This window comes from Onychomys torridus, chromosome 11 (genome assembly GCF_903995425.1).
Source record: "Onychomys torridus chromosome 11, mOncTor1.1, whole genome shotgun sequence".
Taxonomy (NCBI): domain Eukaryota; kingdom Metazoa; phylum Chordata; class Mammalia; order Rodentia; family Cricetidae; genus Onychomys; species Onychomys torridus.
In genome coordinates this window covers 745,834-772,775 of record NC_050453.1, presented here as the reverse complement: position 1 = coordinate 772,775, position 26,942 = coordinate 745,834, and the positions used below count along the sequence as shown (strand labels likewise).

General features: G+C 44.5%; 1 protein-coding gene across 2 annotated transcripts in view; it reads left to right on the top strand.

The window, feature by feature from the left end:
* Plxna2 (plexin A2) overlaps positions 1–26,942 on the top strand; it is a 201,244-nt gene that overhangs the window by 157,755 nt on the left and 16,547 nt on the right. For both annotated transcript variants that reach the window (XR_004946163.1, XM_036202014.1), the window contains exons 13-22: positions 7,615–7,766; positions 13,725–13,842; positions 15,923–16,059; positions 16,861–17,028; positions 17,276–17,369; positions 21,493–21,732; positions 22,137–22,280; positions 22,597–22,831; positions 24,361–24,503; positions 24,940–25,208. Coding sequence is in view for 1 of the 2 variants with exons in the window: in XM_036202014.1 (XP_036057907.1) it covers positions 7,615–7,766; positions 13,725–13,842; positions 15,923–16,059; positions 16,861–17,028; positions 17,276–17,369; positions 21,493–21,732; positions 22,137–22,280; positions 22,597–22,831; positions 24,361–24,503; positions 24,940–25,208 (1,700 nt within the window). In the remaining variant the exon portion in view is untranslated. The remainder of the gene's footprint in view (positions 1–7,614; positions 7,767–13,724; positions 13,843–15,922; positions 16,060–16,860; positions 17,029–17,275; positions 17,370–21,492; positions 21,733–22,136; positions 22,281–22,596; positions 22,832–24,360; positions 24,504–24,939; positions 25,209–26,942) is intronic.

Genomic DNA, 26,942 nt, shown 5'->3' with positions numbered 1-26,942 from the left:
CTGCATTCTGTCATTCCATGTGCAATCTTGAGCTGGTTATTTAACCTCCCTGGAATGCTATCCTATACCTGTGAAATGGAAATAATAACAGCTCTGCCCTAGTAACTTGTTTTTAGCCCTAAATAGGATACAATATATAAAGTCCCAGGTGAAATTTCTGTCTCATTCTGAGCACTTCATAAATAAAGGAACAGCAAGCATTATCAGAGAAATCTCCCATTCCTTGGAGGTGATGGACAATTTGTCATATTACTCCTTGTCCCTATAAGCCAGGAGACAGTCCTAAAGAAGACAGTGTTTCTAGAGTGAAAGCCAAGCTTTGGGAATCTTCCGTCAAGCTCCTCTGATGCTGAGGGAGGCCCCAACTTTGCCCCTCTGAACCCTACCCAGGCCCTGCCTGCATCTATGGTTGTATGCAGCTACCCTAATCACTTTCCCTCAGCTGCCAAGCCCCTCCCACTCTGCTTCCTCATGCAGCCCTTTAGATCCCCCCAGCTGTAATTAATCATCTGCATCTGCTCTTGCCCTTGAGCAGCTTTGTGGCACAGTTCTCTTGAAATGTTCAATTAGTGGCCGCAAGAAAGAGGGCAGTTGTAACAGCACTGTGCTGCTTTCCAGGTCATGGCACCCACAAAGTAAAATGAACAGGACAGAGTCCAGAAAGACTAGAAACTGAGCTGAAGTGTGTCTAGGGTGTTCACTGGGGCTCCATTTGACTGTACAGCTGTGGAGGTAGGTCTGAGCATGTAGAGAAGTGGATCACCAAACCAAAGGTTCCAAAAGTTTTAGAGGTCCAGAAAAAAATTAGAATTTTCTTATTAGTCATCTACTATGAGACCTTGAGCTGTATCCAAGACATGCTAGTGTTCTTCTATACCCTGCTGTCTCCATTATCCTGGCTTAACATGTACTAATCAATAGGTGCATGGCAAGGGCTTGGCTGAGCCACTTCATATTTGAGAGAGTATAGATAGGGTTTATTGCTACTAGGCTGAGCCCCAAAATGTTTCTCTTAGATCCTGCAATGCACAGGCTACCTTTCCCCTCCACAACTAGATACCAATCATCTTAAGACAAGGTGACAGGATAACTTAAAGCCCCATTAAAATGCAAATATAGAGTAGATATGGTGGCACCTGTCTGTGATAGTAGTGCTCAGGAGGCTATCTCCAACAAGTTCAAAGCCAGCATGAGTTACATGAATGAGAGCTTGACCAAAAGAAAATACACACACACACACACACACACACACACACACACACACACACACACACGAAGGAGAGAATCCTGTAGCGAAAGTTCTCTAAATGGGGAAAGAAACCTCAAGGAGAAAAACAACACAAGTCATAGGAAATATGCCCAAGGTTTACCTTCTGCTAGGTGCTGCCCACAGCAAGTCTCATTAATGGTGTGTATGACACACATTGAAATGATGTAATCACAGGCCTTCCTGACTGCACATTGATTACTTAAGCACTCACTCAAACACTAGCTTTGTATAGGTCACTCTGCCTGAGAGGATGATAGAAACACCAGGATCTAGAGCAAAGAATACCACCACCCCCAGTAAAAGGTTCCAAAACTCTCTTCAGAGAAGGTGCAGACAACATTACAGAGATGAAAGCCAGTGGGTGCAAGTTCTGTATTCAGACTCTGAAAGATGTTAGATGAGGAGGTATCTGCTCAGTTCTCTACTCAATGAAGAGTCAAATTAGAAATTGGATTAAATTAAAATAAGAAGAATATAGGAAGGAATTCTGAGTGGCTACACTAGACTAGAACTGGAATACTCTAGAACACCTCCAAACAACACTTAGGCATCCCTTTCTTCCAGTCATAGTTAAAGAACACAATTTGTTCTGGAACTCTATACAGACCAGCATTTCTCAGTAACTGGAATTGGGGGTATTTGTTGATGGTTGGTCTGAGCTAGCCAGTATGCTAAATATTAGGTTGCTAAGAAAAGTACAGTCATCTTTGTCCCAAGATAGTTAATGTGCCATTGGTGAAATGGGCAGTGAAAATCCTGTCTGGCCATGGTCTTTGCGGTGGTCCTCAAGGTCCTATCCTCAGCACCACCACTCTTGGACAAGTTTGACCAGCAAGAAACTTCTCAGGTATTCTCCCACCTGGTTACTCCGCATCTGCTATGGACTCCTTGATTCACAAGTTCTCCTTCCAGATCAGCAGGAAAATGCATACCATCTCTTAGCTTTCCAACAATCCCTATATACTGTGTTCTTCTCATCTGCAAGTCCTGTGTGTAGGAAAGCACAGAGCAGGAAATTATACATTGTTATGACCTGATCCCTGAATTAACATGCTGAAGCTTTCCAAATATTAGCTAACTTAATCCTGACATCCTCCCTTTGAGACCAGCATGATTATCAGTTTTCAGGTGAGGATGTTCAAGGTCACATAGCTCAGGAGTATCATTTCTGCTTTCCAAAACTCAGGTTTGCCAGAAACCAGAGGCTACCTGATCTCTTCTTGCTGCAGACACTGCCTGGGTACCAGAAGGTCTCACTTTCTTATCCCAAACAGTCAGAAATACACAGGCCATCTGAAGCTGGAAGCCAACATCGGAGCCATGTTTGAGATTATTTTGTGTCAGTGGAGGCTTCAGTATTACCCTACTTCCCTCTTACCACCCTCCTACCTTACCCTGAAGTCCCACTGCTCCTTTTAGATCATAAAGACCTTTCCTGGGCTTTTGCAGGCAATAACTGGACACACAGGCAGTTTACCTCTATAGACCCACACAAAAGGCCAGACTTGGATACCAATAGCATCGAGGCTTTATGAAGTGATGTCCTGGGCATCCTGAAATTTCATGCTACTTTTAAGAAAAACCCTGAGGACAGAGTCTCACTGGGGAAAAGCCTGGGAACTAACTGACTGCCTAGTTTGAAATGTTGTCCTGGAGGGGCATTATTCTTTCTTTCTCTGAAGACCAAATCTTTCCCACCAAGCTTCCTTCCTGCACCCTGCACAGTTAGTTCTGGGGAGGAATGAGGATATGCATGCCAGATTCTTGTGACTCAGGCCACCATATAGATATCATGGCCTTGGACTCTTCTCAGACATTTGGAAAGATTCTGATAGACAGGCTTCTATAGGATGCTTTCCTCTTTTGCTTTGTTCTAAGCACAGACTACCAACCTGACCCTCTCTGACTTTTGAACTCAGGCAAAGCAAATGTATCGAAAGGCATAGAGAGTTTTTAAGCTTCTGTTTTGTTTTGGTGTGTGTGTGTGTGTGTGTGTGTGTGTGTGTGTGTGTGTGTGTGCACGCACGCACGCACACGCGCTCAGGAACTTAAAGAGGCCGTAACAGGATGTCAGGTCTAGAGTTAAGTTACAGGAGGTTGCATGCCACCCACTGTGGGTAATGGGAATCAAACTTTGGACCTCTGCAAGAGTAACAGGTGCTCTGATCAGCTGAGCCATCTCTCCAGCCCTGACACAGAGATTTTAAAGTGCATCTAGTATAGGAACCACTAATATCTGGTAGGACACAGAAGGCATATTATAGAATGGAAGATACAGCTGAAGGAATCAGGGAGAACAGAATCCAGGGGAACATTTCCTTAGTAATGATCACAACCACCAAGCTAAGTAGCTAGAACCCCTGGCAGCTGTGAAACGTACATGGAGGAACATGGAGACCCTTTTGGTCATAGTGAGTGAGATAATGAAGCCTGCTTAGAACATGGGAGTGAGAATTAAAAGGACCTTGACCTTATTAGTTATACATGACAGGTGAAGGACAAATAACTCTTGAAGATGCTTGCAGAATTTCTGGGCAGGAGCATAGCGATCCCATTTGCCTTGAGAGAAAATCTGGATAATTGGGCCTTGGTAGAAGGAAGAAACATGCAGGTTGAAGTGGAGATGTCCTATAGCAGTTGGATATATGACTATGAAGCTCAGGAGAGTGGTGTGAGCTGACTACAAAGATTTGGAAGTCATCAGTAATGGAGGCCTTGGAAACCCTCCTGAAAATCAGATGACAACCAACTCATCTATATTTTGGAAATCCCAACTTTTCCAGATAAGTTTTGTTTTAATCAAAACTATAATCTATGAATTTCTTTAAGTCCAAAGCTGTGTACTGCTTAGCTGTTCTTTACTCTGAACTATCCAGCTACCTGTTCCAAGGGATGACAATATAAGAAATAGTCCATAAAAATACTCTTCTGAATACCCAGCTTCCCCAGCACTTTCCAAGCCTGAGGATCTGGTCTGATGATCTAGGAAGGTTCCAATTTGTATACCAGCAACTGATAGCTGGGCTCACACATATCTTTGATATATACCTTCATGCCAAGATTATAACATTTGCTCATAGTTTACTCAAAAGGCTTCTCTATGCTGATTTACACTTCTGAGCAACTCTGTGTCAACAGATTGACCCCACAGCCCAGTACCTGTAACCTGTGTCTAACTAACCCTCCATGTTGGAAGAGTCTGCTGTCATGACTGAGCAACAGGGGAGCTGCACTATGAAACCTTCCAGAAGCAAAGTATGCATGTGCTACCTGTGAGACAAGAATATTTTTAGGCTTTCCAGAAAGATTTCATTTCACAGGTTTTTTTTTTTCTTTTCTTTTCTGAAAGGTTGTAATTAACTGCAGTGAGCAAAAGAATTTTTTTTAAAAAATAAAAGTGGGAGGAAAGGAACCAAACAGCACAGTTCCCCCAACCCACTGAGTAGGTGGATTCCTGCCATGCAGGTGCTGGTGTTGGGGTGGAGTGAAGGGAACACCGGGAAAACGAGTCGGAGCTGAAAGTGTTCCCTTCTGTTGATGCTCTACTACAAAGGTAGAAGCAAAGTAGCTCCTCCCCCGACCTCTCAAGACAAGGGTCTATCCCCCAAGGCAGGATCCTTGACCTCTGACAAATTGTGCCAGGGCCGAGCAGAATATCCAGAGCACACTATACTTGGACATTTCAGTTTCCAAAGACAGAAGAGTCAGAGAGACTCCCTACTCCTGGGGGCTTTTTCTCTTCCACATTGTCCTTCCTTCTTTCATCTTTCCCAACACATGGATATGCCTTGATGATTTCTCCCTTGAGCTATTCCATATGTTTACTTTTATTTATAAGGTGGAATATTTTATTCCAAGAAGGGGGATTCAGAGTCACAGATACGGTGACCTTAATGAAAACAATCCCCAGGATAGTGTTCTCAGGGCCTTACAGAAAAAATTGAGAAAGCAGTACCATTGAAGGCCTATAGAAGTGGAAGGGAAGTTGGCAGCCTCAGTCAATCCTAGCTTGGCTACTACCACACTAAAACAAAGTCTGATCAGCATGCCACCAGAGTGAGGTAGGGAGAGCTATCCCTACCCACACTCCATCTCTTCCTTGCTGGCTAGGCCATGGGAGTCCATGTCTGAGAGGGTGGCAGGACTCAGGATATCTCCAATCATCATCATCAGAGGAGTGCTGTTTCCACCTAGACTCATCCATACTGACTGCTGCTCCAGCCCTAAGAGAAATAAATTGTGCTGGATGGTTGGTTATATGGCAACTTGATATAAACTAAAGTCATCTGAAAAGAGGGAACCTCAATTGAGAAAATACCCCCATAAGATCAGGTTGTAAGCAAGCCTGTAAAGCATTTTCTTAATTAGTGATTGATGGGGGAGGGCCTAGCCCATTATGTCTGGTGGTCCTGGGTTCTATAAAAAAAACAGGCTAGGCAAGCCATGAGGTTCAAGCCAGTAATTAGCTCCCCTCCATGGCCTCTGCATCAGCTCCTGCCTTCAGGTTGCTGCCCTGTTTGAGTTCCTACCCTCACTGCTTTTGATGATGTGCAACTGTGATTAAAAAACAAAACAAAACAAAACAAAAACCCTTTCCTCCCCAGCTTGCTTTTGGTCATGATGTTTCATCATAGCAATAAAAATCCCAACTAAGACACCCAGCATGTACAGTCTTAAGGAAGAACCTGTTCAGTGTCCAAAAACACAAAGGCAGTGTCTCAGTCCAGGGGCACAATACTGGGATTGGAGTGCACTCTTGTCTCAATCAAGTCTTGCCTTTCTTATAATGCAGTGGAAACAGTAGCCTTTTTATTGCTGTGTACAAGTTGCCTGAGATTTTGGATCCAGCCCTAACATCTATAGCTCTCATTCTTCTTGCTATAAAATGAGACTCTTGGAATAAAATTCCCTGAGATACTCCCACCTCTATCCCTAGGTTGGCAATTATGAATTCCTCTGTTCCTTGGAACTGAGTTCACTCAGGATCATGATTAGCTAATTACTGCCCACCTCAGGTAACTGTAGACTTCAAAGCGTGGATGTATTCAGTGGGATTTACTGGATTCCAGAGAAGTTTATACTTTGGCAATCTGATTCTGCCACTGCTTTCTTTTTGAGTTAAAGCAAAACAAGATAAATCACCATTTGGCAACTGAAATTAAGGAATGAATAAATAAATAAACGCTCCTTACTAGCAGGAAGCCAGCAAAGGTTTGTAAAATCTAAAGTCACTTCTTGGCTCTAACATGTGTTGTGAGAAACAATGGTAATCACTATGAATCTGTGATGTTCTCTCCTCAGCTATATCCAGTTCCCACCTGCCCAAGTGCCCACTGCTTTCCCTGTATCTCTCTGACCACTACAGACCCTAAACTAGAATTATTTATGAGTCTTTGTTATCACTTCCTTCCTGACTATAAGTTCCTTGAGGGCAAATCTGCAGTGTATTCACCATTGTATCCTACAGACTCCAGCACAGAAGTAGCAGTAATGTTGTTCCAATCTTAGATGGTTTTTTAATAAAAACAAAAACAAAAACAACAAAACAAAACAAAACAAAACAAAACAAAACAAAACAAAAAAATAAACTGAGAGCCAGGTATCAGGCTGAAAGCTGAAAAATTAGAGAAGCAGAGCAGTCAGCCACTACTAGTTCTTACCTCTACAAAATCCTCAGCCTAAAGAGAGTGAGTTCCTGTTAGTTCCTATTACTCATGCCTTATATACCTTTTTTCTGCCCTGCCATATTACTTCCTGGGATTAAAGGTGTGCATGCTTCCCAGTACTGGGATTAAAGGTATGTGCCACCACTGTTTCTAATCTAGTGGCTGGCTCTTTCCTCTGATTCTCAGGCAAGTTTATTAGGGTACACAATATATCACCACATAGCAACAACACTATCATAGTTGCAAAGTCTCCTAGTGTACACAGAGCTTCAAGAACTAACTCTGTTTAGGTTTTCCATGCTCACTAAAGCTTAGTAAACATGATAATATTCTCTTCAAAGAAAAAGAGCTGAAGTTCAGAGATTATGTAACTTGATCACAGTCAGTCAGCTAGTGAATAGAGATGTACATAAATCAGTGCTGTTCTTAGAAGAGTTCAGAACTCTTTGTGATGAGTTTTTTTAATGGCTGCATGGGTAGGTGGATGGATGGGTGAATGATCAAGGAAGTGATGTAAAATAGATCAGTATTCTGCACAAGCTGAAAAGAATAGAAGACACTCATATTCTAGGAGTCTCATCATAGTTCCTAAGCACCCTGCTCTTGGGGAGGGGAAGGAACCTTGTTCTTTTCTTGTGGATGACTCAGTCAGTGGCTAACCCCACCTCCCTCCTACAGATTTTGACAGTATCAGGACCACCTGAAGGAGGGACTCGTGTGACCATCCATGGAGTGAACCTGGGCTTGGACTTCTCTGAGATCGCTCATCATGTGCAGGTGGCTGGAGTGCCCTGCACACCCCTTCCAGGGGAATACATCATCGCTGAGCAGTGAGTCCACCCTGCTGGCCTTTGTCTGTGTTAGCTTTAGAATGGAGAGTCTCTGTACTTCCTTCTCTGGGACTGTCCCAAGCATCTTTCACATCACTTCCTCCAGTGGAAAACTCCCTAAGAAGCCTTTCCAGAGTGGTTCTGCCCTCAGAGGGTCTTGTTCCAGTTGCTTCCCTGTTCCTAGTCCCCTCAGGCATCAGGGTGCCAGGTGCCCATGTTGCCCTCATTTAGTCTTTGCCTTCCAGCTGGCATGAATGTTGAAAGCCCCTCTGGGACCTCCTGGCCCTTCCTACTGGCCCCCATTGAAATGCATCCTACAGGGTAGGCTGTGGGCAACAATTTGTTTCATCCATGGGGCTCTGACAGCAGCTTAATCTGAACAGGGCCTCCACTGGAGCAGATTCATTTATTTCACTAAGGGAAATGTCAGCTGGAAATTAGAAAATAGGCATGTAGTGTTGGGCAGGCGGGTGAGCTCAGGAGTGACATATGTTCCAATGTGGGGTGTTCCTAGGCAGTGGAAACTACAGTCTGAGTTGGTGGGCAGGAAATAGGCCAGAGGCTGAGGATGAAAGAGTAGGAATAAGGGAAGGGAGCCACCAAATCATTCTTCATGGTTTGTCATGTGACATTGGGTCAAGGTCTCCTTCATCCACTGAGTATGCAGCTCTGTGTGTATCAGGAGCTGATAATAACTTGACTTGAACTCAGGCTTTTCTCTTACACTGTTCCTCTGCAGCCTCAGGCTTCTCTGAGAACCAGGCTTCTCAATGGCAGCCATAAAAATGACATCACTTTATTCTCCATCAGCAAGTTTTAGTTTAAAGAACACTTTCCCATTCACTATCTCTTTTTTTAATTATTCTAACCTCTGGCAAGTAAATTATTGTAAAAGCTGGCAAGAGCAAAAGTTGGGGAAACATGAAATGATTTTTCTCTGGTCACTTGGGAAGTAAATTCTATGGCAGAATCCAACCCTAAATCTCCTAACTCCTAGCTCAGGCCTGGCTCCATGACTCATCCATCACCCATGGCTCTGAACCTCAATGGGCCTTGATTCTACCATAGCTCAGAGAAGAGTCAGTGGCAGAAGGGGTAAATTCCCAGATTCTTGGGGCTGTGTCAGAGCCATTGAGGAGGAGGAAATAAAGCTGGCCTGATCCCTCTGATTCTACAGGTCCTGTTCTTCACTGACAACCGTAGCTCATAAGGAATGAGCTTTGAGGGAATGGTGGCTAGGCCTACAAAAAAGCAACCAGGAAGGCCTAAGTATTTCTGTGGAAATCACATTAGAAAGTAACCACTTTGGGAGCCAGGACCACCTGCAGGAAGCTTCATGGTCGCATGGTCTAGAGTTCTGTGCCCTGCCAAGATGAACCAGGCACTTGGCTACACAGACCCCAAATCCACCTAGACCTCAAGAACCTGCCATGGTCTCATTTGGGGGTCTTGTTGGAAGACTTAGACTTTAGGGTGAAGAATGTGAACTTCGAGGCTGCTAGACCCAAAACTTGCCCAAGTTTTGAATTAAGCTGTTTTGACTTTAGCTTCTCTGCTAACCAGCCCTGAGACTTCAGCAAGCTATTTAGTCTTTGACCTTCATCTGATGGACTGCAAGAAATTTTAGTTCTGTTTATAAAAGCAAGTCTACTTCTTTACCCAGGGCTGTGGGGAAGAAAGTACCCAGATGAATTGGAAGTGTGGTTATAAAAAGACCTTGGGGGAAGCAGTCATTGAAGGCATGTTGAGGTTGATGTGGCTCCTGAAAGCTGCCCCTTTCCTTGCTTCAGGCACAGGATAGACAGGAACAACACCCAGCCACCCCAAGCCTCACTGGTTGCAACCTACTTTCCAGCTGTGCCAGGCTCATTACCACTCCTAAGGTTTCAGAGTTCGTTAACATTATTAAGCCTCCATCCTGGGCAGTGAGCAGCAGGTGCAATCGTTACAGGTGTCTGCAAAAGATTAATTTGGCTAACTGGGCTTTGTACAGAATCCTGGGCAAAAGCAGAATTAGCAGGTGTGGTAATGATTCACCATATGCTTGTGTCTGCCATATATCATTCCACAATTAGGTTAATATTGGTTTAAAGGCCCTGATTAGTCCTGCAATCAACACCCCACATGTCTATGGAGGACAAGATGATTTATCCATAGAACATTTTCTGGGCAGTGGAATGCAGGTCCAAATTTCAACTCAGCACCTCCAGAGACAAGGGCTTGATCTCATCTGACCTCTCTCTCATCTGCTCTATCTGTGAACTCAAACACAGCTGGATGGGTGCTGGATCTCTGTGCTTCCCATTTAGGAAGTGAGCCACCAGTTATGCAGGTCTGTGGGGGATGGTGTAGTATGGGGATAATGAGAAAACTGAGCTGGTGCTAGGAGCCTGAGGGCAAGCTACAGTTCAGCTGCTGATGGACTGAATAGCACTGGGCAAGTCACTTTGCTCCCTGATCCTCAAATGGTCCATCTGTAAACTAGAAACTGCTGATGTGTACAGTACCCCCAAGTGGTCCTCAGGGGGCTAGAGCAATATGACTCACAGAATCTGCAACACCCCCCACACACAACTAGAAAGCTTATTGGTGGCACTAATGTGATTCCAGAAGCCCTCTGTCAATTAATAGTCAAATCTTCAAGTGAAAAATGAACAGTTGTTTGGCCCAACTCATTTTATAAGGGAAAATTTTATTATCACTAGTCATTGCCTCCTAATAATACATAGGGAGCCTAGGAGCTACCAGGAACACAAAGGACATGTAAATTGGGTAGCCTTCCAGAAATTAAACCAGATAATACAAATGAGACTTGGGGAGAAAGTAATATATAGCCTACTGTCTGTGGTGGTCCTCAGACAAGAAGAGGCATCAAGTGACTAACTCTCAGAGCCTTAGGAAATGAGTGGGGTTGTCTCCCATATTTGCCAAAATCTTCTGTCACTACTATAATGCCTGTGCTGCCCCTCCCTTAGAGTATCCAGAGTATTCTATTAAGTCTGGCATCTGAGACAAGTGTGATGACACATATCTGTAGTTCCAGCTACTTGGGAGGCTGAAGCAGGAGTGCTGCTTAAACCCAGAAATTTGAGACTTTGTCCAAAATAGATAGATAGATAGATAGATAGATAGATAGATAGACAGACAGACAGACAGATAGATAGATAAGCAAGCCAGTGTCAGCTCCCTAAGCTAAGACTGTTGCTGAAGACCTTTTCTCCAGGTCCCACCAAGCCCCAGCAGTCTGGTAGCCCACTTAGAAAATAAACACACAGACGCTTATATTATTCAAACTGTTTGGCCTAATGGCTCAGGCTTCTCGCTATCTACTTCTTCTATCTTAAATTAACCCATTTCTATTAATCTATACTTTGCCACATGACTCATGGTTTACCAGTACCTTATATCTCCCTTGTCTTGGCAGTGGCTGGCAGGTCTCGCCCCTCAGCCTTCCACTTCCCCGAATTCTCTTCTCTCTTGTCCTACCTATACTTCCTGCCTGTCTACTGGCCAATCACTGTTCTAGTTACTAACCAATCAGAGGAATGCATTTGGCATACAGAACATCCCACAGCATAAGACAGGTGTTCTATGAACACTCATGTTCTCTCCATCCTGCCTTATGGGGCTCACAAGTGAAAGAGGAAAAAAGGGAGGCAGTTTCATTCCACCCACAATGCTGCTTGATTTCCTGAAAACTCCAGTCTACCTTCTCAGATATGGCTATGCAGACCCTTTTCATAGCCTGCTGCTGACCCCGGCCCTCTCCCTATTCACACTTCAAGTGAGACAGAGCTCAGCTGCTAAAAGAGGACAGCATGCCTCAGGCCCATTCAAGCATGGCATTCAGAGCCAGCTGCAGGCACTCAGTTCAGACACTTGGGTTGGCCCCATTTCCTTCTATCACTCTTCTCCCAGGTACTCCATACATAAAGCTTAGCTTTTGGAACATGAACCCCAAGCAAGAAAATGTTCAGAACCTAGAAAGACATTCCTAAGCCCAGCCAATTCCTAAGCCCTCCATGGACAGTTGAACAGGCCAAACTAGACCTTCTCCGTTCTGAAACAGGCCCAAGAACAAGAGTTCAGTCTTGCCTGAATCCTTCACAGGTCCTTCAATTTCCTTTTTCCACAACTTCAAGCCTACAATAATTTCTTCCTCCCTTTCCTGTGGTAGAACTCTTCCACAGAGTGTACACTGGCCATGAATGAGGAAAGAATCAGCCCTTGATTAGAAGAAGTGGGAAGGCTCATCTGCTTCCCAGTCCCCACACTCACTGCCCTTAAGAATTAGCTGACTCCTCAGAGTTCTTTTAGGGGTTAAAGGGTGGGCTGTAGAAAGTCAGGGATCCCAAAACAAAAGCAATGTCCAACACCAAAAACAGTATTCGAGTTGTCACTCCAAGCAAGTAGCAGCATGAAAATAACCAAACACAGCACCTTAGATTAAGCTTCTCAGATGCTCCTAATGCCAAAGCTAATTGATTGTTGCTGTCATGCTTATGTGGGTTCATAATGAATTTATTTATTCATAGATAAAGTAAAGGAAGAACATTCTTCCGTGGAGTGCTTTCTTGTTGTATCTTAAATGCTAAACGTAATAAAATAGTTATTGTAGGTTAAGTAAATATTTACCAGGAATCAAAGTACTTATTGAGGATTAACTGTTAAAAAGGAGATGGAGACCAGTGGCACAGGGGTGTGTGTGTGTGTGTGTGTGTGTGTGTGTGTGTGTGTGTGTGTGTGTGTGAGAGAGAGAGAGAGAGAGAGAGAGAGAGAGAGAGATCGGTTTCATGCAAGTTTTATTACATTGAAATGAAATCTCTGTTTAATTACCTTCTTTCCTAGAGAAACTATTCAGATAAGCATGGCTCTGTTAAACACAGGTCTTCCCACTGTGCCAGGATAATACAGGAGATTAGTGGGGAGGGGCTTTGCTTTCCTGACTTCCCACTAAGCAAGCTTAGCATGGTCACTGCTCTTGCAATCTGAAATGGTATCAGGAGGCAACAAGAGGTTTTCCTTCCTCCTTTCCTTACCCCCTATTTGCTGAGACTGATAGGACCCTCTCCTACTGACCCCAGGCCCAGTATTCCAGGCAAGGACCCCCCCCCCAAAGTCTAATTTCCTCAAAGCTACTTATCCCCTGCAACCCACCCTTTCTGTAAGGCATTGTGACTTAAAGGACCAGTATTTGAATGTTCTTCTGTTACTTATCTCAGGAGCCAGGGAAATCACCAGGGGGGTATTGATCTGACCTGCAGAGAAAGTACAGAGCATCTTCCTCCAGCCTGCCTGCCAGTGTGAGATGTGACTTCTAACCAAGGCCATGTCACCCACTGAGGATGCTCAGCCCTGATTAAGTGTCACATGGCACTAATGAACTCAGCCACTACCACCTTTCACCCACTTCCATGGGCCTGAACTTCTGCCTTTGTGCTGGAAGATGCTGTTTGGATGCTCACATTATCTCACCAGATGATGTATCTAGCCTCCTTTGAAAGCTCACTGAAGGAAAGAGACTACAGCTGAATCAGCCAGTGTGACAAATAATCACTCACCTGTGCTTTTAGGGAGAGCTGCTATGTTGGCTTGCTGCATAGCAAAAAACACCATCTAAGTACTGCCCTCAATCACTGTTGGTCTTATTTCACCAATCCTAGAAATGATCCATGGTGAGACACTGCACTATGTGCTCACAGGAATGCTAGTTATATCAGAGGCACCCACAGCTTTTTATATATAATCACATCTAACCTCTCACTGTGCAGATAAGACAAAGCCCAGGTGGCTAGCACTATACCAATGGTCACATGTGTTCTCAACTGAACCATGGTCCAGCACTATAGCAAGAGAGTGATGACTGTTTTGACATGGGTCACTCACTGACTGCTGAGCAAATGAGCAGGGATTGTAGCCTTGTCAAGCCTTTCATTGGAAGGTTTGCTGTCTTCTCAGGATCGTCTGTGAGATGGGTCGTGCCCCTGTGGGCACTACATCTGGGCCTGTACGCCTGTGCATTGGGGAATGCAACGAAGAGTTTATGACAAATTCCCACCAGCAATATACTTTTGTGGTAAGTACTGGGACAAAGGCTGGCCACAGAGCCAGCAAGGACACACATCTGTTCCAGACTTTAGGAAAATCTCATATGCCCCTCCCAGCCAGGCAGACCATGGCAACTAGCAAAGGGAATTTCTGGCCTCCCTGCTTAGAAGCCTGTCTTTCTGGGGTTAAATAGTCAGATGACTTAAAACAAACAAATGAAAAACCAGAGACTTTGGAGTCCCAAAGAACCATAGTTCAGAGTTCTAAATAAGTCAGAAACTTAAGCCTTGCATAGAAAATGGATTCTAGATTGAAGACTGGGCTCCATTTTGTTCATCTAGTGTGGCATTGTGGTCTAATTCCAGCCTAATGAGGATACACTAATTAAGTAATTTATATTTATCCATATGCTTTGTTTTTTTATGAGATCATTTAAGGGAAGAGTTAGAAGAGTCACTGTAATCTGGCAAAGATTGTACCTCTATGCACAAGACTAGGGGAAGGAACATATAAACTAACAGTTCTGTGTGTTAGTGTGGTTACATGTACATGTATACACAGCCCTAAAGACATTTCATCATGCTCAGACAACAGGCAGTTCTGGTACCAAAGCTTTCTGTGAAGCTGGCACTAAATTCAATAAATTGCTTCCAAGACCCTGGAGTCTACCTAGGCTCAATTCATCCTGAATCAATACATTGCATTGAGGCCCTTAAGTTCCTTTTCTAAAACTTACCTACTTTTCCATATTGAGTACTCATTAAAAAGTGTTAACAATAGTAGATGGAGTCGAACCAGCCTTGCTAAGAGTTCTGAAAAATCATTAAGCTGCAAAACTCTCTTCTCTCCAAAGCGTTTCGCTGCTTTGTCCAGAGCTTCCAGGCTGATGTTCTCGTTTTGGCATTGCTACATTTTCCCTTGTACTTTTCTCTCTCAGATTGGCCTGTCTGCAGCCACTGTGCCTCATTTCCTTCCCAGAGGACCTAGAAATCAAAGAGAAAAGATAAGATAGGGAGAGAGTTGTAAATATCAGAGCTGGGAGGGATCCTAGGCCGGTCATACCCTCCTCAATGGACAAGGAACAAACTGAAATCCAGAAAAACCCCATGAGCCATCTCAGGGCCATAGATAGTGAGTAGCTGGTACAGATTCCAAGCTATGTGTGGAGTCACATGCTTTTGATCCCAGCACTCACAGGAGAGTCTCACTCAAATTCAAGGCCAGCCTGAGCTATCATGAGACCATCTAACAAAATAACAAAAACAAAAACAAACAAACAAAAAATACTTTCCATACCACTGCTCACTAGGCAAAAGCAATTCTTTCTTATTTAGGTAAACTCTTCGGTATGTCATAGGTTAGAGATTTCTTTTAAACTTAATGTACAATTTAGAGAGTGTGCTAGCAAGTAATATTTTCATCCACCAGAGAATGGCCATGTTTAACTTTTACTGAAGGCACCAGGAGTTCTCAGTGCTTAGGAAAGGACAAGAGGACATATATATGGATCATTCATAGAGGCTACAGTCAATCAGCTGCCCAACTTAGGCAAGAACATTTTACTCAACCCTATTGATTTTGTGCCAAAAAAATCAGGACAGGCTCTATATTAAGAGGCATTTTTAGGCCGGGCGGTGGTGGCGCATGCCTTTAATCCCAGCACTTGGGAGGCAGAGCCAGGTGAGAGAACTCTGTGAGTTCGAGGCCAGCCTGGGCTACCAAGTGAGTTCCAGAAAAGGCGCAATGCTACGCAGAGAAATCCTGTCTCGAAAAACGAAAAACAAACAAACAAACAAAAAAAAACCCAAAAAAAAAGAAGCATTTTTAAATTGTTTTCAGTTTTCAAACTAATTGATAGATTAGTCAGTGTTCTATCTGCTTCCCCTTCAGTGTTATAAGTACAAGACAAGACTCCCCAGGGAGTTAATTAATCCCAGTGTATGGGAGCCCTTCACCTTTCTTGGACAGACCCTCCAGACAAAGCAGTGATATTTAGAACTACAAAGGGCAGGAAAAGTAACTTAGCTCCTAGCATGATAATTATCTCGCTTACTGTTAGGTATAGACTTTGACCTAAGCTGTGAATGTTTCTCTTCTACTTATCCAAGAACCCTTCTGTGCTGTCACTCAGCCCCATCCGGGGACCAGAGTCAGGAGGTACCATGGTGACCATCACAGGCCATTACCTTGGTGCTGGGAGCAGTGTGGCAGTGTACCTGGGCAATCAGACCTGCGAGTTCTATGGGTAAGGTAAACTTGAAGGATAATGTGTTATTGTTGCCTTGGCTTGCCCATTACCTTCTTGTCATTGGTCCTTTCCTTGGCCCAAACATACCAGCCATTATTTGAAATGTGGATCACTTACTAGTTTATGTCCCACAGATCAGAGGGATTGGTACATCTAAAGAGAACTGGAGGAAAGGGCTATCAAAATAGATGAGGAAAGATTCCAGTAGCTTCCCAGGCTGAGTTTCATTGTAGGGACTTGGAACTCATGGAGGTCACATGGTCTCAGCAACTTAAGCACAAATTTGTCCTCAGAATAATCTCTTGAGCATTAAAAGAAAACAAAATCTAATATTGTCAGGCATTTCCATGAACTCTGAGGATGCAGACTCCAGGATTCTGAAGAAATCCATAAGTTAGGCCCCAGTTTGCCCAGTGTTGCCCACTTGAGGGTTTTTCACTATAAACTCTGCAAGAGCAAGCCCTATGTGTTTATTACAACAGAGAACAGGTATTATGTGAATACGTATTGATAACCTGACTAAAGTCAGAGTCTAGAAAAATCCAGAAAAAGGAGTTCTCCAAAATCCTGTGAAGCCTTGCCACTGCCCATGTTCTTTAAGTATTGTTTCTACTGTGCTCCCTTCCTAATCCAGCTAAGGTAAAAGGAAGATGCTTATGGACACTGGTAAAGGGTATTTCTATAGCACAGAAAATAAGAAAACAGCAGAATGTGTCATTCATGGCCACACATGGGATAAGGAACATGCCTTTCAAGATAGTTCATGCCCATCTTAACCCTTCTCTGTTTCCCCATCAGGAGGTCAATGAATGAGATTGTATGTGTTTCACCCCCATCAACCAATGGACTGGGACCAGTCCCTGTCTCTGTAAGTGTCGACAGAGCCCGGATAGATAGCAGTCTGCAGTTTGAGTACATAGATGACCCTCGGGTCCAACGCATTGAGCCAGAGTGGAGCATCACTAGGTGAGTGAGATTGGTGAAGTATGTCTGGAGGGATATGAGGTAGTCAGAACACATCATCTGGAATACAGTGAGGTTAGTGGAGTATATGTGGAGGGAGGTAAGGTTAACAGAATTCACTTAGAGGGAGATGAGTTTGCAAAAGCCCTATAGCCCAAGGTGGCTCATATTGAGTTTCCCAATGGTTTTGAAGCTCACTGTACCAAATTTAAGGGGGTTTTAACGTAACCTGGCTTCTTCTTGTTCCCAGTGGCCACACACCCCTAACTATCACTGGCTTCAACTTGGATGTCATTCAGGAGCCAAGGATCCGAGTCAAGTTTAATGGCAAAGAATCTGTCAATGTGAGTAACCTTTGGTCTTCCCTTCCTGGCCTCAGCAAGCATGGCTCTCTGCCCACATCTTATAAGGCCAGGAGCTAGGGATAAGGCATATGGATACCTGATCACTAAACAGGAAAGTTGACCGAAAACCTGACCCTGTAGTCATGGTTCCAAATAGCTGAGCCTCCCAGAAACTAATGTGATAGCAGCCTAATTTCAGAAGACAATACAGCAAGGGTCTAAAAGTGCTGGCTGCTGAGTTTGATAGAGTACAAAAGGGTAATGCTCACTTCAGTGAAAATGTTCACTTAAAGGCTAAATGAAAACAGTGTAGGAGATAGAAATAAATTCTTCCACCACATTTAGGAACTTCTGTATTGGAAGCAAGACACTGCCTTTATGAGCTGTATGGCTCTGATCAAGTCCTTTAACTTCTGTGAGCCTATGTTCCTCACAGGTGAATGGATGAAAGGCTTGTTTTGCCATGTCAGAGCAGGACAGCCATGGACATAATGTTTGTTAGTCAATGTTAGCTACTGAAGGCAGAATTCTGACCTGCTGGCAAGATCATCACAGCTTCTTTACTCTTCTGCATAACTGCATAATTGTATTCTTTTTAGCTACGATTTCTGTGATTTTTAAAAATTTCTTTTATTCTGATGAGAACAGAATGTCTGTCAAGTTATTTAAAAGTTTTCAGTTTCTTCCTGTAGCACAGTCTCATTCTTTTCAGCGAGCATTTTCTGAACATTATTGAATTCATAATTATAGTACAGAAAATGCTGTGGTAACCATTATTATTACCACGAATTACTACCATTACTCTGTGACCTTTGAGATATTGATGAAGCTGAGATGGACATGAAAAATGTAAAATGATGCCTCTACTCTTGTCCCTGACACATGTCCAGCCTACTGAATCTTCTTTGGAAAACAGAGGTGTACAAAATAACAGAATGCTAGGCTGGACCAAGAATGTCTTGAAGATCATCAGGTCCTATACCTTCCTTGCATATCAAAGAGACTAAGGCTAAATGGATAGATGGCTTGTCTCCAGTCACAGGTGATTTGAGACAGATTCATGCTAGATTTCAGGTTACCCAGACTCTTCATAACTTGACCATGTGAAATGGTCATGGGCCTTACTTCCCATCATGCTACAGATACTCAGCACTTTTGGCTAGATAAACACATGCTCCCTACATCCAAGTACAGAATTTGAATCATGGAAAGAGCCTGGACCCTGTCTACCTACTGACAGCTAAATCTTCTCTGAGCTCCCAGTCACTGCTGTTCTGTCAAGTTTCTGGGGCCTGGAGTATTAGGAATACGCACCTTGAACTCATACCCAGGGTAGATAAACCATCTCTTCTCAAAAAATTAAATACAGGTTTAAAAATACAGATTTTATTATCATTCCAACATGACCAACCAGAGTACAACTCACAGATCAATTCTTGGGAGAAGGGAGTCCCATGCCAAGGCAGAAACCTGTAAAACCTGGGTCCTTCAGACAGGGGCAGAAGAAAAAGCTGGCTCTAGCTTCTCTTGGTCTCCATAGGAAAGACAGGTGCCACAGGGCCAGAGGATTGGTTTGTGTATGTCAGTTGTCTCTATGGCATGAGGGCTGTTTTTGGCTACTTTGTATAGCCAGAAACAGCTCCTTGGGATGTTTAGGGCATGTGGGCAGTATGACATGAGGTGGTTTGGGCTAGGGCTGGCTCTGTCATTGGTTTCTATATGCAAGGAATGCTGGCTGGTAGCAAGGCTTTTGCTGCCTCAAGGAATTAGCCAAGCTATGGATCTCTCCAGGTAGCAGGATCAATATGACAAGGCACAAATATACATAAAATGGGATGTAAATGTAGTACAGAGAGAATACTATGATGTTGGCATGAGGCAGACAAGGGACTCTTAAAAGCTACAGCTTTTGTCCTCCAAGAGAAAATATATGGCAAGAGCTTCCTTCTTACCTGACATCCTGCAAAAGCCACAGGCCAGGTGAGGTCCCTTCTCCCCTCCCTTTGAATTTATCTACATCTTAAGGACTGTCTCCTCACTGCCGCCATTACTACACACCATAGACTGCAGTATTTTCAGAAACTAAAATATAGTTCTACCCTCTGGTAGAACACCTAAGCCTACATGGTGACCTGCCTGGAAGTATCCAGGCTAGGAGGCCTGGATGGAAGGCATAGGGGAAAGCAGTGTCCCTAGAACATAACCCCACAATGTTGTGCCATGCCTCTGTTTACAGGAAAGGGAAAGGAAGCACTTTGCTCTTTTGACCCATTTGGGCCCCAGCTTAGCCTCACCCTACCTAGGGTTATCCTTGTGTTCCAAGCTCCCAGTAGATAGTAAGGAAGGCTGGCACAAAACCACAAAATGCATAGGGATGTTGATAAGCAGAGTGTGATGCAGAAGGGAAGGCAACACACACAGGCCTCTTGTTTAGAACTGATTTTCTCACTCACATAGGAGCCTCCTTTGTGTCTAGAGAAACTGGATGATAAGGAGGAAGATGCTACAGCAATGGAGTATAACACTGAACTGAAAGTCTTCCCTGCAGAACTAGGAATTCAACTCTTAACTCTACTCATTTAACAGCACCTGTTGCTTTTCCTATGCCTTAATATCCCCAGCTGCACCATGACATGGCCACTAAGTTGGAAAGGGGCTGCTGACATGTACAATGAAAAGGACAAGAATGGGAACTGATCCCTAGCACAGCAGAAAGGCCACTGGGAAGCTGTTTTGTTAGAGAAGTTTAAGGTTTAGACTTGAAGTTCTGACATCACTTCTACATATCAGCTCTTTGCTATGCTACAGTCATCTGTTCCACATAGGGACCTGTTTTCTGGTCATAAAGCCTGAGTGTGTACCTGTTGACCACACACACACACACACACACACACACATACACACACACACGACCTGCTAGGCAGGATGTATTTGAGTTCTTGAAGGTATCCTAGGCTATTCCTGTGACAACTCAGCACCCACAGTGAAAATGAGCTAACTGTGGTATAGAGTAAAAGTTGGAGGGCAAGTTAGAATCTGCGCCGGGCAGTGGTGGCGCACGCCTTTAATCCCAGCACTCGGGAGGCAGAGCCAGGTAGATCTCTGTGAGTTTGAGGCCAGCCTGGACTACCAAGTGAGTTCCAGGAAAGGTGCAAAGCTACACAGAAAAACCCTGTCTCGAAAAACCAAAAAAAAAAAAAAAAAAGTTAGAATCTGCATTTTTTTTTTTTCTAAGCTTCTTCCATGGGTCTGTTAGTAGTTTCTTTGGTTGGCTGCTGTCTTAGCCTCAGAACCAATCACTGAGGAAAGAATCATTGACTGTGCTAAGCAGGGGCATGCCCGATAGAATTTGATAGCGGACCAGAGATCTATCAAGAGACAAGGGATAGCATGAACTCTGTCACTTCTAAGTTTCTACCCCAGTGCAGATGGAGGAGTTACATGGCTAGAAAAAAGAAAGACCCTATGTGGCAGGATCCTGTTTCCTTATCATTTTGTCCTGAAACATTAGCTGAACACTATGCAAGGTACAAAATGCTCATCTCACTGCTTTCTACTCCATACCATATACCACACCACACCCCTCACACACATACTCCCTCAGTGTAACTGTCCTTTTCTTCAAACATTCTTGTATCCTCAACCCCAGACCTTTTCATTACTTTCTCCCCTGAAACTTGTTCTTGCACTGGCCCTCTCTGGCCTACACTACTGAAGGAAATCTTTCATGAATGCTGCTTCAGGCCAAACAAACTTACAGACTTTCCAGAGCAACTGGTCCTTCCCACCAGAGTATACCTCATCCATTCATGCAGTTCACAGTATCAACCCTGTGCTGCCTCAGGCTCTCTGTGGACTAGCTTATAATGCTTGTTTAATTAATCCAGAGCTGTCCCTTGAGACTACTTCATTCTGTGCACCAAACTCTCAGCCCAGTGTCTGCCAGAAAACAGGTGCTCAAGAGTGTTAATAAATAAATGAGTGGAGTTAAGTGCAGCATCACCACATTGGTCTTAAGGGCTTCACATGTCATGAACGAAGTCAAGCAAACAGAGGGTAAGAGGAGTTGATAGACCAACCCTCACCAACTGGGTGGTGAGAATGCTGCTTTTCTGCCTCCTAGGTGTGTACAGTGGTAAACACAACCACCCTCACCTGTCTGGCGCCCTCTCTGACCACTGACTACCGTCCAGGCCTGGACACTGTGGAACGGCCAGATGAGTTTGGATTTCTCTTTAACAATGTCCAATCCTTACTCATCTATAATGACACCAAGTTCATCTACTACCCCAACCCAACTTTTGAACTGCTCAGCCCCACTGGAATCTTGGATCAGAAGCCAGGCTCACCCATCATCCTGAAGGTAGGAAACATGAGAGAAGCCTGGATAGTGGTGGGAAGAGAGTACTGCAGGCCCTTCCCTCTTTAAGAGGCCAAATCTCCAGGTGATAGCATCTGGGAGGGAGTTTTGTTGCACCCCACCTGCCCTTAAATCCCATGTGTCCTCCTCTCCATCTTTGTCTCTCCTCTTCCTTTCCTCCTTCCCCAAACATCTGCTACTGCCATTTTTCACTTTCCTTTTTTTTTTTTTTTTTGTCTTCTTTAACCTGTGGCTGGTTGAAGTCTCCTTTCAAAACCTGACATGGAAACATTTTTTTGGTTTTTGCATTGCTGCCTCACCCTGTCTCCTTTATCTCTTTTTAAGTAGGCAATTAATTTCTGCTTGTATATGCCAGTTCTCCTCATTAAGGCACCTGTTCTCTACAGGGCAAAAATCTCTGCCCTCCTGCCTCTGGAGGGGCCAAACTCAACTACACAGTAATGATTGGAGAGACACCTTGTGCAGTCACCGTGTCTGAGACACAGCTGCTCTGTGAACCTCCCAACCTCACTGGGCAACACAAGGTTATGGTGAGTGAACCCTCTTCTGTCTCTTTCCTTTGCCCAGCCTTACCATGCAAACCTGAAGAAAGATTCCATTTCATCTCATTGCCTGACCCATGCCCTCCATATTTCCTCATCTCCATGTCCTACATGAGTGATATAGCAGTTGAGAACACATAAAGAGGAAGCAGATCCCAAGGCAGGACTCACTTAGTATCCAAATATGGACTGTACTGTTGTAGTCTGTCCCGTCATTCCTCGAACTGTGATACTGTAGGATATGATGGCATGCCAGGACTCTACACCTCTGTGCACTGTGTGTGTCTATGTGTACAATGCACAGGTTCACGTGGGCGGCATGGTGTTCTCACCTGGCTCGGTGAGTGTCATCTCCGACAGCTTGCTGACGCTGCCAGCCATCATCAGCATAGCAGCTGGTGGAAGCCTCCTCCTTATCATCGTCATCATTGTCCTCATCGCTTATAAGCGCAAGTCTAGGGAAAATGACCTCACACTCAAGCGGCTCCAAATGCAGATGGACAACCTGGAGTCCAGGGTGGCACTGGAGTGTAAGGAAGGTGAGTGCGAGTGCATCCTCACTTCCTGGAATCCTCCTTCCCTAATCTCATTGCCCTTCTTATATAGAAACCCTGACTTTATTCCTGTAGTTTCCCACAAGCCTTTGTATTCTACTCTTTCCTAGAAGCTTCCCCTGTTCCTGGGGTTAGAGACTAGGGGGAGACCCATGAGTGAAGAAACAGGTTCATTGGCATTGTTCACTGTCCCTGCTCTACCCCAGTTCAGCCCACAATTTGGCCAGCTGCCTCCCCCTCAAGACTGCTATGCCATCACACTCAGAGATTTTAGGCGTTACTATCTCAGACCAGAGTCTTTAACTGCCAGTGTTGATCCCTTTACTAATAGTCACAGGGGTACCTTTGCACTATATGGAAGCCACAGCAGGGAAATTAAGAGAGCCCTGCCTCGGTTCTGGCCCATCATCTCCTAGGATTTGTTTCCTATCACTATTGTAGACTAACTGCTCCAAAGGCCATGCTTGCTGGCAGCCTTGGGTGTGAATGTGTGTAGGAGTGGAGATTGTGTTTTCTCTCATCTCCCACGCAGACACATCCACAGGGTGACAAGTATACCTGGCATTCTCTAGGGCTGAGGACCTGGCAGGCTGTCTGGGTAAACATCTCAATTAGAAATCAAAACATTTTTCCTTTTGCTGTAAGTGGCTTTTCACAAGCAGGCAATTGTTGGACAATGGGGAAAAATTGTACTGGAAGACATGGATCAGAACCCTTCCACCTTCCTCATACCACAGCACCAAGCCTGAAGAATTACCCCTGACCTGGCAAGCCAGGGAGACACTTGGGAGCCCTTCACTGCCTGGACTTGCTTGTGGGCTGAGCATTTGACAGCCAAGGCCCTCCAGGGTTTTCTCATCTTGGTTCATCTCCTTCCTAAGGGAAAGAGATCAATTTGCTTATTCTGACCTTTCCTGAATTCCAGCAGTTCTCCCCTTGCTTCTAATACCTACAAAGGGCCTACATCATAATGTTCTCTTCTCTACATTTTAGCCACATCTGCAAATACAGAAGTAAAAAATTACAGATAATCATAGAAGGCATAAAAATTGCTGATCTTCTCATCACAGTATGCTATCCAGATTCCATTAACTATAACAAATCACAGAGTTAATCACCTAGTAAAGAGAAAACCAGAGGGCTGGGAGATAACTCAGTCACATGCACGAGGACCTGAGGTCGATGCCTATAACCTACATAAAAATATGCTAGGCTTTGTGGCATGAGCTTATAATTCCAGCACAGGGAAACAGAAATAGAAGGATCTCTAGGGCTCACTGGCCAGCAGCTTAACCTAATTTGTAAATTCCAGGCTAATGAGAGCTTGTCTCAAAGTGGGTAGATGGTGTTTCTGAAGATGTCACATGTCTATTTACCTGCATACATACACACACATTTTTTTGAGTTGTTTTGGCTGGGTTTGGAATTTTTCTCCTTCAGAGAAGCTTTTCCCTCTGTCTTCTCCCCTGACTTGAGCACTGTCTGAGCTTCCCTGTCTTCACTCACCCTCACAGCTTTTGCAGAGCTTCAGACAGACATCAATGAGCTAACCAGTGACCTGGACCGGTCAGGAATCCCTTACCTGGACTACCGCACCTATGCCATGCGAGTTCTGTTCCCAGGCATCGAGGACCACCCTGTTCTAAGGGAGCTAGAGGTACTGCTTGTCTTCTAATGATGTAGGCCCAGGGCTCCCAGGAAATCCAGGGGTGGGAGTAGGGTTAGGGAGAAAAGAGTCAGTAGTTTTGATAGCATAGCAGCCTTAGGATCACCAGAAAGGGTCTCATTGCCATTTTCTGATTAGTGGCTTAATTAATTAAAATTTTCCTAATTCTAACATGGATTTAAGAAGGTTTGAAAAAAGAATGACCCTGATCTTATTCATACATTTGCTGGTTTATTTACTCAAGAGAATGAGTCGAGATAGAAGAAATTGAAGGGAAATAAATAAGCAGGGGAAGTCTGAGTTGGGGGATAAAATGACTGCAGCCCTCATGAAGAGAGTCTTACAGCAGGCATCATCACCATCAGGTCTTACGGGCCTGGGTGGACATCCAGAGCCTGTTCCCTGAAGGTCATCCTGCATACCCCAGGTACAGGGAAATGGACAGCAGCATGTGGAGAAAGCCTTGAAACTCTTTGCCCAGCTTATCAACAACAAGGTGTTCCTGCTGACCTTCATCCGTACACTGGAATTGCAGCGCAGCTTCTCCATGCGTGATCGTGGCAATGTGGCCTCTCTCATCATGACAGGCCTGCAGGGCCGCCTGGAGTATGCCACAGATGTCCTCAAGCAGCTACTGTCTGACCTCATTGACAAGAACCTGGAGAACAAGAACCACCCCAAGCTGCTTCTTCGCAGGTCTGACCCGAAGCAGGGGAAAGGCAGTTATAGACAAGACATCTTGTCAGATAGGCCCTGGATTCCCTGCAGGGCTGCTTGTGTCCTTATATCAGCCCAGTATGGAATATGATCTTCCACTGGTCCTGGGAAATGAGGTGGCTTCCAACCCATGTGCATAGGCCTGTCTTGGGACTCAAATGAGCCCTAGTCCTTCTGCTTGTCTGTGACCTCACACCAAAGGTGCTGCCTTTTGTAGTTTGGTTAGACCGTGTCCCTCCCTCTGCTTCTAGAGCTGTGTGCCCTAGCATGGTAGCCACTATTCACAAAAATGAAATGTACACTTCAACTTCTCCATCTTGCTGGTCACAGTCCCAGTGTCTAGACACCCTTGTTTGCTGGCCATCACATTGGACAGCACTGGCAAACCATTTCTACTATCATACTTAGATCTGATAGACATGCTGGGCTAGAGGTGAGGAGCACATTTGGGTCCCAGCTTCCTGGCTTGGAATTGCGAGCATATACCAATTGCCTCAGGTGCTACTTTTCTGGCAGGGCACAGATTTTAGAGACCCTCTGTCTCCTGCACCCACCCTCAGTTGAGGTCACAGGGAGCCTAGCAGAGATCTAGGGCTCTGAGCAGCAGGGGTTGAATCTGTCACCTTCACTCAGGCTCTTCCTGTACCTTTGCTCACAGGTCTTGGATTTTCAAGCCCCACATGGGGTGGCTTTGTTTTATAAGCATTGAGCCCCAATCCTGCCAGTCTGAGCATTGGAAGCTTTCATTAAGAACTGTTGTATTTAAATTAGAGCTAATCTCAAACACAATGCTGTGAGAGGGTGCTGGGAGGGCCCAGAGAGAAAGCTGCAATTTCTCATGCCATTGTCACTCTCTACCAGCCCTGATTGCCAAGCAGTCCTGGCAAATGCCTGGGGTTTGCTTCAACCAAAGGGTATAATTTGCACCATGTGTGGGGAGCTAAAATACCCCTTGGCATCCCTATCAACAAGGTCTGTCACAGTGCTTTGCTTTGTTTCTTCCCAAGCTCCCAGACCTGTAGCCTGGGGTGGGGGAGGGGAAGGAGGTGGTGCTTACAGAAACAGATCCCCCCTCTTAAGCGATGGTCTCTACCTGCATGCCTAGAGAGCACATGAACCACAGCACTAATCATTCATATTTACATAGTGTTTTACTGTGGAGCCAGATGTTATCTTTTACATTTTAGACATATTAACCCATTCAACTCTAATAATTGAAAGTGTGAATATTATGACTGTGTACATGTAATGATGGGGAGAATGAACTCAGAGAAGCCAATGATTTGCCCAAGCTTATACAACCAGTAAATAGTATAGTCCAGATTTGAACAGGCAGCAACCTGTGAGTATTTGGAGAGGCAGGTATCAGGCATGCACCACAGAATACTTGAATATGCAGAAACCACAGAGGAACAGACTCTCTTCACCACCATGAGACCAGAGGGAGTAGGGAACTAATCCTCACAGCCCTGGGGGATAAGCCTTTGGAACCCACATTAGGTGTCACCAACACAGTTTTTGGTACCACAGAGCAGCAAGGATGAAATGTCCTGACTTTCTAGAGTCTCAGAAAATTGAATCCTGGGAAATGACCCCCAGGCATCTTCCCATTGCCTATGGGAAAGAGCTAACTCCTGGCTAATCCATTTCCAATTATTGCTGGAGTTTGGTTGAGTTGCCAGGGTCCAGTCTTAGCCATATGCTCTCTTACAC